At 41.6% G+C, this 15,238-nt stretch overlaps 1 protein-coding gene across 10 annotated transcripts in view; it reads right to left on the bottom strand.

Annotated features, from left to right (window-relative positions):
• Positions 1-14,748, bottom strand: part of KIDINS220 (kinase D interacting substrate 220) — a 59,565-nt gene extending 44,817 nt beyond the window's left edge. For 3 of the 10 annotated variants that reach the window (XM_083431346.1, XM_083431345.1, XM_083431348.1), the window contains exons 1-5: positions 14,443-14,685; positions 4,196-4,332; positions 2,684-2,782; positions 2,154-2,252; positions 1,411-1,509 (exon numbers count right to left, since the gene is read on the bottom strand). In XM_083431346.1, coding sequence (XP_083287472.1) covers positions 1,411-1,509; positions 2,154-2,252; positions 2,684-2,782; positions 4,196-4,303 — 405 coding nt within the window. In that variant the 5' untranslated portion in view covers positions 4,304-4,332; positions 14,443-14,685. Of the gene's footprint in view, positions 1-1,410; positions 1,510-2,153; positions 2,253-2,683; positions 2,783-4,195; positions 4,333-14,209; positions 14,340-14,442 lie in introns of those variants that run through there. The other 7 variants (XM_083431349.1, XM_083431350.1, XM_083431347.1 and 4 more) reach the window with 5 other exon arrangements.
• Between the last annotated feature and the right edge of the window lie 490 nt (positions 14,749-15,238).

Raw genomic sequence — 15,238 nt, 5'->3', positions numbered from 1 at the left:
TGAAAGTTGTAAGAACCCCACGATTTAAAGGGCAGTATCAAGCAGTGCCCAGTGTGACTTCTCCTTCCCCTTCTCCTCCCCACACCCAACGCAGCTCCCTGCAATCTGCAATGGAGGGGTGGAGGACCTCTCAGAATAGATCGGGAGGGTGAAGAGAGAGGTAGGGGAAGTCTCACTGTATGAATGGAAGTATTTTCAGGCAAAGCTGGATTTCATCCAGGATACCTGATTCCTATACAGTGGTACATCGGGTTAAGTACTTAATTTGTTCTGGAGGTCTATTCTTAACCTGAAACTGTTCTTAACCTGAAGCACCACTTTAGCTAATGGGGCCTCCCGCTGCCGCTGCACGATTTCTGTTCTCATCCTGAAGCAAAGTTCTTAACCCGAGGTAATATTTCTGGGTTAGCAGAGTCTGTAACCTGAAGCATATGTAATCTGAAGCGTATGTAACCCGAGGTACCACTCTACTGCAATACTACCTAAATGTTAATAGTGAAACCTCAATAAAGCATATAGCATTATAACTAGATGGATAAAACAACTGAAAAAATAAAGTTATTCTTCTTTTGGAAGGACAAACAGTAAGACCAATTTCAAGCATGACTGTGATATATACCCAAGAGCCTTGATTGAACCAGAAGACTGATGCATGGAAGCAGGCTGTGGAGAGGTAGCTGGAAAAAGCTCCAATTCCCACACTCCACTAGCTCTGACACAGCTGTGTTTACACCCAGCTATGCCAGAGAGGATGAGGCTTGGCCTGAAGGTGCTGACTCCCCTCCCTACTGCATCCAACAGCTGGGACAGGGGAGGAAACATCAGCAGAGATAGCAGGAAGGGCAGCGGCAGGAACAAAAGGAGCTTTGAGTACTAGCACCACCAACCTCAGAGGCAGCAGAGAAGGCTTAGGCAAGGTAGACTTAATATAAAGGTAAAGGTAAAGGGACCCCTGACCATTAGGTCCAGCCGTGGCTGACTCTGGGGTTGCGGCGCTCATCTCGCTTTATTGGCCGAGGGAGACGGTGTACAGCTTCCGGGTCATGTGGCCAGCATGACTAAGCCGCTTCTGGTGAACCAGAGCAGCGCACGGAAACACCGTTTACCTTCCCGCCATGCCATTTGTTGCATACAGCTAGTTGTGCATCAATAGAGATAAATCAGAGTCAATGTTTTATTTTTTTCAAAGTATTTCAGGTGGTTTAAAGGTGCTCCATGCAAAATGTTAAGTTTATACAAATTGTCAGTGAGTAGTCCTAGGCCAAAAAACTAAAAGGAGAACTTTAAATTCAACTTCTATTTGCTCAATATGCATCCAAACCACAAGCTAATAATGGCAAATTACTCTACTGCAGAATTCTTCCCCTACTATCCCCACTGCAAATAGAAACAAAGATGGAAAAAACTTACCAGGCCAGTGATGTTGGGGTTTGCTCCCCTTTCAAGAAGCACTTCAGCTGCTTCAGTACGGCCTTTGTAGCATGCCCACATAAGGGCGTTCCATCCACCCTAACACAGGAAATCAATACATGGACCATTTTAAAATCTATTTTCAGCATTTGCATAAAAGATTATGTTTCACAGTTGTTAGCCCAGTTCTCTGCTGCAAACAACATGCTACTGAGCAATGAAATCAAGGAGTATTAATCCATCTAAACTACTTTTAGCTGAAAATTCCTATTATTTGCTCTAGTTCAGGGGTGTGGAAACGGTGGCTCTCCAGATGTGGCTAGATTCTCAGCAGCACTCCAGACATTGTTGGACTACAACTCCCATCATGCATAAGAATTACAAAGGTTACCAGAATTTTGATAAATTTTCAAAAGAACAAACTCTGAGGCACATGGTAGGATGGAGCTATGCTGCTCTCCTGACCTCTCTCAGGCCGAGTTGCTTCTGCATATTGGGAGGGGGAGCTGGCAGCAGGGTCAGCACAGTGCAAATGCCAATCTACTGTACTTGTTGGCATGTTTACACCACACCAGCCAGAGGGAGGTCTGGCGAGTGGCACAACCCCAGCATGCTGTCGGCTACCAGAAGTACAGATCTATCTGTGCTGCAGCTTAATAAAAAAAAGGTCTACACCAGTTTGATGAACTAAAATGTTATTTGTTTATTACACGCCCTTCACCCTAAGGTCCCATATGCCATACCATGTCTCGATGTTCCATGTTCACATTGCAATTAAGTAGCTCTGACACAATGGCAGCATGTCCCTCTTTAGCAGCTGAGATAAGAGCTGTCCAGTTATCCTGAAGTGAGAAAAAGGAAAAATTAACAGTCCAATAGCCAACTAAAACCAGAGCTTATGCCAGCTGAAGTGAAGTGACTATACCTTGAAGCAATAGACTTCTTATCCCAGGACAGGGAAGGACAATGTGATGCCCTTGAGATGTTGTAATATAGACTACAACTCCCATCATCTCAGAACATGGCCATGCTGGCTGAGATTGATTAGAATTGTAGTCCAGGAACATCTGGAGGCTACCATTTGGGTACCCGATTCATATGGGGTGCAGCAAGTGATAACATACACACTCTTGTCTGGACCTTTCGTGCTTACAAGACTCCCAAGTCTAGCACATGGGAGGGATTAACAAAAGAATTGCGTGGTCAAAATAGGACATTCAGCGGGAGGAGAGAATAATACAGCAAGGAATTAGATCACCCATTCAATACTTACTGCATCTTCCAAGTTGCAGTTGGCACCTTTCTTTATCAATTCTTGGACAATTTCTAAGTTGCCTTGCTCAGCAGCTAGCATTAACGGAGTCTGACCATTCTGAAATTAAGTGAAACATGCAATTACAGTGTCAGAAACTAATAAATTGTACAGATGGTCTTTCGGGTAGATTCTCATACAAGAATGCTGCTAATGTTTTATGTGTTGCTTCACAATGGCACACAAAGTGTAATTTTTAAAGAAACAAACAGAAATTGTAGTACAACTCCTGAAAACATTATTAGAAAGATGGGTCCATTGTTACAAGTTTTAGCAAACTGAAGGGGCACTGTTTACTGCTGCTTAATAAGCATCCTGAACTAATTATTTTCTTGTGTGCCCCCCCCTATATTATACTGTAAATGTCTGTTTCATCCAAAAAGAATTTCTGATCAAACATTCATTTTTGATCACCACCCCACCTTGAAATTATGGTGTTCTGATAGGCTTTTAAATCTACTTTTCCATGTGGGCACCTGATGGATTATTGACAAATTCATATGCATCACTTGGTATCTTTCCACCCATTGACAATCAGCTGAACACTGTGAAGTACCTTTACTTAAAAGCAGCATTTATGAGATGAACTGTGGGGCTCAATCTGTGATGTCTGTTTCACATATCCAAGTCATCACAGTTGATGATTACAGAGTATGGACTATTGAGCAGCACGATTGCTTTAAATAAATAAAACCATTCTACATGGATTTTGAATTTCTTACAGGAAATAAATTGTAGTACAAAAGTGCACTTTCTGAAAACAAATGGAATGGGAAATAAAATGGAAGAGTGTTTAGCCCTAATTATGCTGTTAAAGTGAACAGCAATGAAGAGAGGAAAATGGCTAAGGCTGAAACCCATCAACAGCAGGAACCCTTTTTTCCCCCCTGTCAAGGGCTACACTTCCCCAAGGATAATCTGCCAGGGGCTGCATGATGGTAGTTATGTGAAACCAGAGCCAATTATGGGGGAAGCCAGAAACAAAAAGGTGTCCTTAATTAATTAATCCAGAATAACGAAAGCCCTGCTTCAATTTCACCCTGGAGATCTCGTATTAAAATACCCAATCCTCTGCAGGTCTACTCAGAAGTTAGGTCCACTGGGCTTGATGAGATTTCTCTCAAATAAGATTACAGCGAGGTTTTTTTATTATTTCTTTATACAACAGATCTCTACAGTTACTATGCTAGAAAACAAGTGAAAGCAATTCCTTTCTGACTTAGCAGGCAGCTATACATATGCATCACAGAAATTCTATCAGAGAGTGGGGGGAAAGATGTCTTTTCTCCAAGTTATACAACTAGGAAAAAAGTAAAGAAACATCAATTTATTTTTATCAAATAAAATTCTTTCTCCCCCCTCCCCCCAATTCATACCTCCACATTGTGGAACAACAAAGCAGCATATGTTTATCGGTTATAAAAATGTATGTCTACAATATTTATTAAAATATTTATTACAAATTTATCTTACCTCATTCCTCTCATCCACATCTTTGCACTTCTCAAGAAGTGCCTTCAAAGCAGGAACATTTTCTTCTTCTACATATGTCACCAAACTCTGAGACACGAGACTCGCCATCTTTAGCCAAACTCCACAATGCTAGTTATCTATGTTAACAAGAAAAACAATTTTAATGTATCACATGAAGTTTTTGCACTGAGTGGAACAATACAATGACTGAAAACCTACTGCAAGAAATAATTTCTATTATGCCAAAATTGTTCCGGGTGCTCCAAACAACAGAGGCAATACAGTCCTCACCCAGAAGATTTTATGTGGTGGTAAGGAGTAGCCATGTTATCCCGAAGAGACGGAGAAACATGGGCATAAACTAATAGAAAGCAGAAGGGCGGCATAGAACAGCATTTCCCAACCTTGGGCCTCCAGCTGTTTTTGGATTACAACTCCCATAATCCTCAGCTAGCAAGACCAGTGGTCAGGGATGATGGGAATTGTAGTTCGAAAACAGCTGGAGGCCCAAGGTTGGGAAACACTGGCATAGAAGATTGTCCATGAAAAAGCAGAAAAACAAAGCCTGTGGTGGTTTGTGAAAAGCTTTGCTAAATTTTTATTTTTTTAAAAAAAGATGTCAACCCCGAAACTTGACTATTAGCCCACCATTGTAGAGTTGGCTTCTGGGTGTTCTGTCTGGCACTTATTCAGCTTGAAATAAAACATTTAAAATGCATTTTTAATGCAGAAGGATTTCAACAGAAAATAGATTGGTATCTGTTGTTTAACTGAATTACTAAATGTTTAGTCATCTATTTGGTACAAGCTTTATAGCTAGGAGCCAAAGAACATCTGATGCGAAAGGCTTCAAGTTCAGAGCAACCACTGGGAGCTCCAACTGCTATCAGGGCAGATGAGCTGGGCTGCTTAAACCTTATCCAGGGCAGTACTGATTTAAATTGGGAAATCGCCTTAAAATGGAACTTAGTCAATGGGACCTACCATAAAATGTTGCTGTGCAGAACATTCCTATTCAGGTTTCCCTGGACTCTACTGTACACTCAAACATCCTCTCTCTGCCACCTACCCACCCTGTTTTCCTTTCCCCCCTCTCCTTCTGCTCAGTCTGGATTCTGTACCCACTGAGTCCTCAAATGGTTCCCCACCTTACACTTTTCCCACCAACATCTTTTATATTCCTGTAAATAATCCTGCAGTTCTTCCAAGCCTCTTTTGCATGTTTCAGCTACACTAGGATCAGTACTCAGAATGAGTTCCGAGCGAGGACCTGCAAAATAATAATGCAGCCCATCCATGGCATCAGTAACCTCCTGTTGTAGCTCAGGAAGCTGAAAAAACAAAAGCTAGCATCAAATGCAGGAATCTCTGCTCTAACCTGGGCCCTACTTCATATATACTTCCCACTCCCATTTTTTGAACATTTTAAAGTGAAACCGGTCTGCATGCAAGTTAAAGGAATAGAAGTTTTCTGCATGCAGCTGAGTTGCTTGATTTAGCCTGGAAGGAGGTCACAAGGGGCAATTTACTGCAACCTGAGAAGTGTGTGTGTTCACGCATAGCATGTGCATATGAACAGGAATCTAAACCAGTCTCAGCCCTACATCATCGGCAATATTAACTATGGACCACACTGCAGAGTTTCTGTAAATTACTAACTGTCAACAAGGCTGCAATAAGGGTATAATAATGAACTGCACTGAAACATTATACTACTCTCTTAGCTACTCTGGGATATTTAAAATAAACTATTCTAGAAGACAAGCTTAAGTGAGCTACCTGAAATCAGCTAAAATAAGATTTGCTTCCTCTTAGAATGTCTCCAACTGTACCATTATTAGCAAAGTAAAAAATAATAATACATGGACTACAATTCTGCTAACATTGTACAACTAAAAGAAGGAAAAGCACAGATGATCAAATTTGAGGAGAAACTGATTTTTATAACAAATTGAAATAACCAGTTTTCAGGGCAATGTTGAACTATGCATATTACACCATACAGATTACCGAGGTATGTTACTTTCTTAGTGTTCCTACTTTAAAAGCAGCATCAAAACCACTGATGACTGAAGTTAATATAAACCCAGGATCTCTGACCTGCCATCTTACCTTTTTAAGATTACTAATTGCTGTAAACTTATATGAGCCTGTTCTGTATTTATTTATTCATGGTTGCAAGCCTCAGATTTGCAAGCAAAGTAGAAACCTAGGAGACAATGGCCGTTTGGAGCTATGGACGTAATTTGTCTAATAAAATTGGCAGTGCATTAGAGACATAATCATAAAGGTAGGAAATTTGCTGAAAAGAACTATAATTTATACTACGAATTATTTTGAGGTAAATTTTTGATTAGTAACTGGGTTTGTAAAAGAATTTATTCCATCTGCAATTTCTGTCATGCACGTAACTTGCAACAACTATAAAAAAATTAACACACCTTCCCCAGAATACGATGGATCTTCCTACATGACATCTATTGGGTCATATATTCTCAGTTATCCAGTATGCACGTAACTGTTGAGATGAGCAGCAATAACTAACTTCCACAACTAGGTCAGGTCCCTCTATTCTGTGTCCTACCACACCTAAGCACAACCAGGTACCATACAAATTTTTACACAGCAATTTGAGAGATAAATCATATATTTCACCTGAAATTGTCAGTAAAAACTGGATTCACAGCCCTTGAAAGGCACTGGCTCCTTCTTACAAAGCTGCTACCTACTGCTTTGAAAACATTTCTAGCTATCCTAGACAGAGAAGAAAACATCACATAATTTCACCAATTTTGCACTCCTGTTCAGATTGGATACCTGGGTCAACTTTGCCCTAATTACACTACCAAGCCTTGATTTGAATGTGGTTTCTGGAAGCTTGCTAGCTACGCTTCCAGCTTATACACTGCTTAAAAGTAAGACGCAATTGCCGCTTTGCTATAAATGCATTTTGCACATTTCAAACTCCTGTGATAACTTAGCTGCTGAGTCGGCAAAGAACTCTCTTTAATGTCGCTTGCTTTACCCTGTGACTTCAATATAAACCGCAAGCGACTGATGCTACAGTAATGTGGAAATAATGTTTCCTTCAACAGTCTGTTAGGATAGATAGTCCCCCCCTGGCAAAAAAAAAAAGTCGCTTAAGGGCACATCATATGTGGTGCATATGTAAGAGACCAATGTGTGCACCCTGTGGGGTTTTATCAGCCATACATGTTACCATCTGTAGAGAAACAAGGAGCTAAGGTTGACAACACATCTTACTGATTTTATACATGTGAGTAAAAGCATTCGTTGATGCATTAGAGGTGACCCAATCTTTAGATTGCTGACCCTAAAAGGAAATATGGTACAGGTGAATGAAAACAGAAGCCTGAAGGGCAGAAAGTCCAGCTGCTGAGGCAGCATTTGAGGTAAGCTGGTGTTTGTAACTTTGCACTTCCTGTCTAAGACAGAGAAGTCTCGCTGCTTTGTGGGATAAGCCTGAGCCCTAGAGATGGCCTTAACAGGTTCTTCAGTCATAAAAGCTTTGAGCCTTTGTGTGCTCTTAACACTCCCCCCATAGGTCTCCAACTTCATACGGAGTGGAAAAACAACAACCTACCTATTGCATGTTAGCATGTTCAGGTAGTCATATTTGGTCTCTAGTCTATTCTCAGTAAATTAGCCATGTTAAGGTAAAATATTACCTTTGACCTGTTACTACCTGTGGTTAAATGGCCAACTGAAGTGAACCAGTGGAGCACATAATATCTTTATCAGCCCTGCAGTTTGCTGCTCACCTGGTCGACCAAGGCAAGCAGTAGAACACCTCAAGCAGTAACTCAAAGTGGAAAACAAACTCTCATCTCATTCCTCATGCCATCTATCTTTCTGCTCCCCACCATCTGTGAGGCTATCCCAGATGCTCTCCAAAACATTATTATTAATATAAATTATTTTCATAATACAGTCGTACCTTGGTTTTTGAACAGCTTAGTTCTTGAACGTTTTGGCTCCTGAACACCGCAAACCCAGAAGTGACTGTTCCGGTTCACAAACTATTTTTGGAAGCCAAATGTCTGGTGGGGCTTCCGTGGCTTCCGATTGGCTGCAGGAGCTTCCTGCAGCCAATCAGAAGCTGTGCTTTCGTTTCCGAACGTTTTGGAAGTCAAACAGTCTTTTGGAACGGATTCCGTTCGACTTTCAAGGTACAACCCAACTGTACAAGAATTAGATCAAAATCCACCCTCTAACCCTTTCTGACTTTTAAGGATAAGCAAAGCCACTTGAATAGGCCCAGTTACCAGAGATATGTAACAAACCCTCATATGCCATTATCATACCTTCTGTGCCTATCCCTAACAGGGATTCTGCAAACAGCAGCAAGGAGATAGCCAAGCTAGTTCTAATGACTAGAGCCAATAAAGTGACAGAATGGAGAAAGGGGCAGCCCAAATCAACATACGGAAGAGGTGAACAAGAAACAAACAGGTGAGTAAACATGCAGTAAATTAATGACTTTCAAGGATGCTTTCTTTCTCTGCTTCCATACCATGTAATTTAGTCTTGGCAACTACTCTTAGCACCTTTCTCCTCTCCAGCTGCAGACACTGAGGCATGCGGCCAGTCACTATTATACGCAATAAAAATGTTGTACCATGGTAGTGGGGGCTTGCTAGAATAAACAAAATGTAACAAGGCAATGGTGATGAAGTTAATGATCTAAGCAACAGGAAGCAAACAATCACCATTAAAACACAAACACATCAGTGAAGCCAAAAACAAATTCCTGAAAGAATCACACATATGTGATATCACACAGCATGTATGTTTTGAAATGGCAACATTCACAACTGCCTGAGATTCAATATAAAGTGCAAGACAGGCTGAACCTATGTAATATCAAGAGAACTGTACCAATTTCCTTTAAATAAAAAGGGGGAAGTAAAATGCTTTTGAAAAAAACTATTTACAGCATGTTTATGTTGCCTTAAAAAGGTAAAGGTAAAGGATCCCAGTTAAGTCCAGTTGCAGACGACTCTGGGGTTGCGGCGCTCATCTTGCTTTATAGGCCGAGGGAGCCAGCATTTGTGCGCAAACAGTTCCACATAAAAGCAACCCACATATAAGTCCAGGAAGTGTCATCAACATATGTTGCCCTCAGCCACCTATATGCAATGGTGAAGTAAGTTAATTTTAGACTTTTACTTTTATGGACTTGTTGCAGAGGGGGGCGGTATTTTTTACAAATTTTCACATAAAAAGAATGCATATATGGATACAGATTTGACCATACTGCACTTTATAATGTTTTTTTGTACTACTGTAGATATTTCCAAACTTATCAGCCAACTTAAATACCAGGATTTTCCCACCTCCAATAACTCAGATGGAGGAAGCTTTTGAAAGTCATAGTTTCACACTGCAGTCCTATACCCATTTATCTGGCTGGAAGCAAGTCCCACTAAAATGAATGGGACTGACTTCCAAGTAGATATACACAGGATTGCACTTTCAGTTATTCTAGATTTCCTTTGAAATTTACAATGAATCTTAGTATTAACTGTGAAATATGAATACTGTCTGTTATAAGCTTGGAATAATAGAATATGGAACAGATTTTGGCATGGTTACATACTGCACTCCCTTTACAGGAGAGTTTCACAGTACAGTGGTACTTTGGGTTAAGTACTTAATTCGTTCCGGAGGTCTGTTCTTAACCTGAAACTGTTCTTAACCTGAAGCACCACTTTAGCTAATGGGGCCTCCAGCTGCTGCCGCGCCGCCAGAGGACGATTTCTGTTCTCATCCTGAAGCAAAGTTCTTAACCTGAAGCACTATTTCTGGGTTAGCGGAGTCTGTAACCTGAAGCGTATGTAACCTGAAACATATGTAACCTGAAGCGTATGTAACCTGAGGTACCACTGTAATCTAACTTGCCGTAAGACAGATGGAAAAGCTTGAAAGATAATAGCTCTCAACAGTAACACTTACTTCTTAACCATGCTATTCCAAGTAATTGCCATATTCTGCTTGCCTTATTCATAATTAACAGTTTCTAAAAATTGCCATGTAAACAGTCTACTATGCAACTTCCTAGAAAACTCTGAAAAGAGTTACATACTGCTGCACATCAAAAGAAGTTTCTGCACTATGGTCTGTTGTGTTTCCATCTGTCAATTACTGCAAGTCATATGCTACACATGAACATCTACCATGGCCACACAACCTCATTTCTAACCAAATCAGTATTGTTGCACCTTAAAGACTAAGAGAAACTTTTTGAAAGAGCAACTGAAACTTCCAAGTACAAAAATATTAGAAACCAGTAACTATATATGGACTGAAAACAGGGATAAGTGTTATACCAACAACTACAGACACAGCCAAGGGATGAGACAGAAAGAGCTGTTCCTGCAGAAACACAACTAAAAACTAGGTCTAGGACAGAGGCAGACAATACCAGTTAGGCCTGGGTGATACCTGCTGTTCAGATCCATTTACAATCTATCAGATCCAACTGCAGATTCTGCAGTCATCTCTCTGCAATATGCAGAATGGAGACTTATCTCCAATTTTCAAACCATTAGTGCCATCACACCACCCAAGAAGCTTCAGGAATGCTAAGGAAGTTTTAGCAGGGTTCACAAAGAGGTGTTGTACATGCTCTTCATTAGGATTTGCTGGATGATGGGTCAGTGTGTGTGTCTGTGTTGTGTGTCATAGTGCTATTGTTAGGATTTCTGCTTCTGACTAGGAGAAAGCTCATAATTTTCCTATCATTGCTTGATGACAAAATCTTGCCATAAGTCAAAGCATCACCTGATTTTGTCCTATCTAGGATGGTTTGCAGCAGCATCAGATACAGTTTTCACACCCAAAGCTTAAATCAGCGACTCCCTCAACAGAAATCCCAAACCTGTAATGGCTGGAACACTCATTTGTCCGTCCGTCCATCCCCCATTTCAATTCTTCTCCTGTGTTAGCAACACTTATACATAGCTCAAAAGGGGGAAATGCACTCTATGAAACACATTTCTAAGGTGTTAATTTCTTAATTCATTAGGATATATAGAACTAGGCTTGGATGATATCAAGACCACGATGGCAGATTCACCCAGCAGTAGTATATTCAGACTATCCAACACGAACATATTAAAACTGCCTTAGATGACCTGGGCAGTTAGTCAAACACTGTAGGAAACACAGGAGAGGCCACACACTTACCATAACTTGAGTATTTCCACATTCAGACCCTATATGCAAGAGTGGGGAGAGAGGTTAAGCCTTTTCTCTCCATCTTCAAAAATCTGAACTACACAAGGAGGTGGGGTGGGCCAGCATGTGCCATGCCCATTTCCATCTTCCATGAAATTCATTTATACACTACTTGACTGTCTACTAACTAAGTGACACCACTGGCCCAGAGAAACTGTTATTGGGTGGTTTAGAAATATTTAAAATAAATACCACAAACGACCCAGAGATGCATTTTAAATAAAATCACACATTCTACTCATGTAAAAACACCAGGCAGGCCCTACAAATAACCCAGAGATGCATTTTAAATAAAAGGGCACATTCTACTCATGTAAATGCACATTGATTCCTGGACCGTGCGCGGGTCGAATTTAGAAGGTGATTGGGTCAGATCCAGCCCCCAGCCCTTAGTTTGCCTATCCATGATGTACACAATCACTCACTGATCTGCAAGGCTACAAACAGACCTAGCACACACACACACAACAGGTGCCATTAGTAAGAACACTATACAGGTACAACACAATCATTTGTAATGCATTCAGTTATATTCCTCCCTCCATGAACTGTTACCTGGCAAAATCTATTTCATCGGACTATAGGAGAGGGAGTGAAAGCAGGGCCACTATTAGCCCAACTCAGAGCGCAGAAACCTTTGGCTCATCATCTCTCTAAAATAGTTCCAATCCGAGCTGTTCGTTCTATGAGTCTGTAACTAATACCTAGGGCCTGGGTTGACTTTTTCCTCCTCCCCGCCAGCCCTCTCCTGTTTTGGACTGTAAGTCTGATCTCTAATTATTATTTATTATTTATACTATTTTATAGCCACCTGATATAAAAAACCCAATATATAAGAATTAAAAACAGACAACCAACCACTTTGTCAACACAATTCTAAAAGCAACATCTCATAACTAGCAGAAGCCAGACCAATTTAAACACCCAGCAGGTTAAGTATCAAATGCCTAGGAGGAGAGAAAAGTCTTTGCCTAAAGCCAAAAAAATATTAATTTTAGCACCAGGCACATCTCATTAGGGAACAGCTACTCTGGGGATCTTTTTTGGTCAGAGAAGGATAAAAATTCTTCAAATGTGTACAGTGGTACCGCTGGTTATGTACTTAAATCGTTCTGGAAGTCAGTTCTTAAGCTGAAACTGTTCTTAACCTGAAGCACCACCACCACTTTAGCTAATGGGGCCTCCTGCTGCTGCCACGCCCCCGCCACGCGATTTCTGTTCTCATCCTGAAGCAAGTTCTTAATCTGAGGTACTATTTCTGGGTTAGTGGAGTCTGTAACTTGAAGCATATGTAACCCAAGGTACCACTGTATAAATAAGTGAATATGAAGAGGCCAACACCAGACAGTCAAAAACACTGCATAATTATTAATAACCTCAGGAACATTTAGATTTTTAAACACTGGATGTATTCATCTCAGAAAACCCTATACAATGATTCCCCAGTCAAATGTAGAAATAATAAGCAGGTTCACTGCTTTCAAAATAATTAATGCTACTCTTTTCATTCTTAATAATTTGTTTTCACAAATTCTTATAGAACACTGTTGCTTCCCTTTTCTTGGATTCCCCACCCCTCAACACATTAATTCCTCTACAACTGTAATTCAGTAAATATTCTCCAGTTATTCTCCTGCTACAAGAAAATGAAATAAATAGCTAACTGGATGAAAATAAAAGTTAAAAATAAAGGAATTACTATAATCACAATCAGTGATAATATTTTTGATCACAATATAGCCTTCCACCCACTCACACGAATAATGTAATACCATTCAGACACCACATACTTAACTGGAGCTGGCAACCATTATTGCTCATACTTTACCATGTGCTGTTTTTGAAATTCCACTTTTTCATGTTCTAAAAAAAAGGCCATTCTGTTCTTAGGGCACATATAAAACCTGGAAGGCTTCCAGCCATTTCTTCATTCACTTTCATTCTTGCATTTCTTAAACTACAAATCAACTAGACACTGTGTCTGCACAGCACCTAGCACACCTCCAATAGTATGAATTCTATTCTCTGATTTTTAAAAAAATGTTAAGATAACAATGCTAAAAAAATTCAGCCATCAACCATCCTTAGACAGCATCTCCTTTGACAATAAGCTTCAAGATGTCCTTCACGTATTGCACCAAAATCTGTAAGGCTGACAAGGCTACAATAAAGCAGCAATGAAATAAACTAACCTGGAGGTAAGGCTCATTTAAGTCAATAGGTATTGCTTATGAGTATGCATGCAAGGACACACACTGTTAAATCTGAGACTGTTGCTTTTAAACAGGTTTACAAGATATGCCATGGTAGATGGGATTACTTGTCTGTTTTGTTTCCTTAGGCGGAAACCAATTACTCATTCCCACTAGGAAAAAACAGTGGCTCATGAAAGGCTAAACGGAGAGATTTATACACCAAAATACACTGGTTAGACTTTCAGGCACACAAAAGACGGGTGTGTTTTCTGTGACACAGCACAACCCACACGCACATCTACTAAGAAATAAAAGGGTGAAAAGGTAAAAAAATAAACGCCACTGAGTACAGGTAAACGAGTGCAGGATTTCAGCCTAACACAGCGACCCCTTTTCCTACAATTTCTCACCCCCAAGACAACGGCAACTCCCGGGGTTTTGACTGACGCCGCAAACAAGCGGGGACTGAAGAGAAGAACCCACCCAGACGCGCGTCCAAAACATTCACACGTTCGGGGACGTCATCGAGGAAGGGGGAGAGGGCGGAAGAAATACACACTGAAGAGGCTAAAGCAGCAACCTGTCCTCTTCCAAAAGTAACTGGGCAGAGACAACCAGCCCCACCGCCGCTATTCTGTGCCTTCCACCATGGCTCCTCCGCCTGACTGCGAGGTGGTGGGATTTGGGGGAGGAAGAGGATGCTGGGCGGTGCCGGCTCCACTTCCCTTTGTTTTGACAGGTTCACACGACCACCCTCCCCCGGAGACCCCTCGCCCATCAAACGCCCCTTACCAGCAAGAACGGGACACCCTGGGTGAAGGAAGAGGGCGAAGGGGGTCGTCGTGGCAGCGTCAGGGCCGCCTCAGAGCCCGGCGAGGGTCCGGAGCTTCTCCTCCTCCTTCACCACTCCCCGCAAGTAGCGGCGGCAGCCATCTTGCCTTCTCCGCCCCTCGCTCCGTTCTCGGCGCGGTCACGTGGGCGCGGCTGGCCTCCTCCTCCTCCTTCTCGGGCTGAGGCGGGCGAGCCTGAACGCCGCGGGTGGGGGGGAGCGCAGGAGGCGCGCTCTGCTCGGGATTGAGCGCTGCTGGGCTGGGTCTGCTTGACGGGCTGGGTCTGGGTTGCCAAGCCCCCCCACACACACACTGTAAATCAATATAAATCAGAGTTTCTGTCGCCTACCCCCCAACAAAAATCCAGGCTACTCCCATGTCAAGAGCTCCACAGAATGGGGGGGGGGGGACCCGAGCTCTCCGTTTACTGTGCAACAAAGAGAGCCCTGTGGCAACTCCCCATAGCTGTCAACGTTTCCCTTTTTTTAATGGAAATTCCCTTATTCCAAATAGGATTCCTCGCAAGAAAAGGGAAAAGTTGACAGCTATGCACCTTCCTTCCTTATTTTATTTTATCACGTTGATATTATACACCTCTTGGTTGTGAAGAGGGAGTTAAAAAGGAAACAAAATCTATAGCACATTTATGTTCAAGACACGAAGGCTTTAGCAACTAATCCACACCTAATGACCCACCTAAGTGGGATTCAGGAAATCACTCAAGAAATCACTCAAGATATCCCTCAAGTAATTAAGGA

This window comes from Podarcis tiliguerta, assembly GCF_965153285.1.
Source record: "Podarcis tiliguerta genome assembly, chromosome: 3".
NCBI classification, from domain to species: Eukaryota; Metazoa; Chordata; class Lepidosauria; order Squamata; family Lacertidae; genus Podarcis; species Podarcis tiliguerta.
This window is presented reverse-complemented; position numbering and strand designations above follow the sequence as displayed.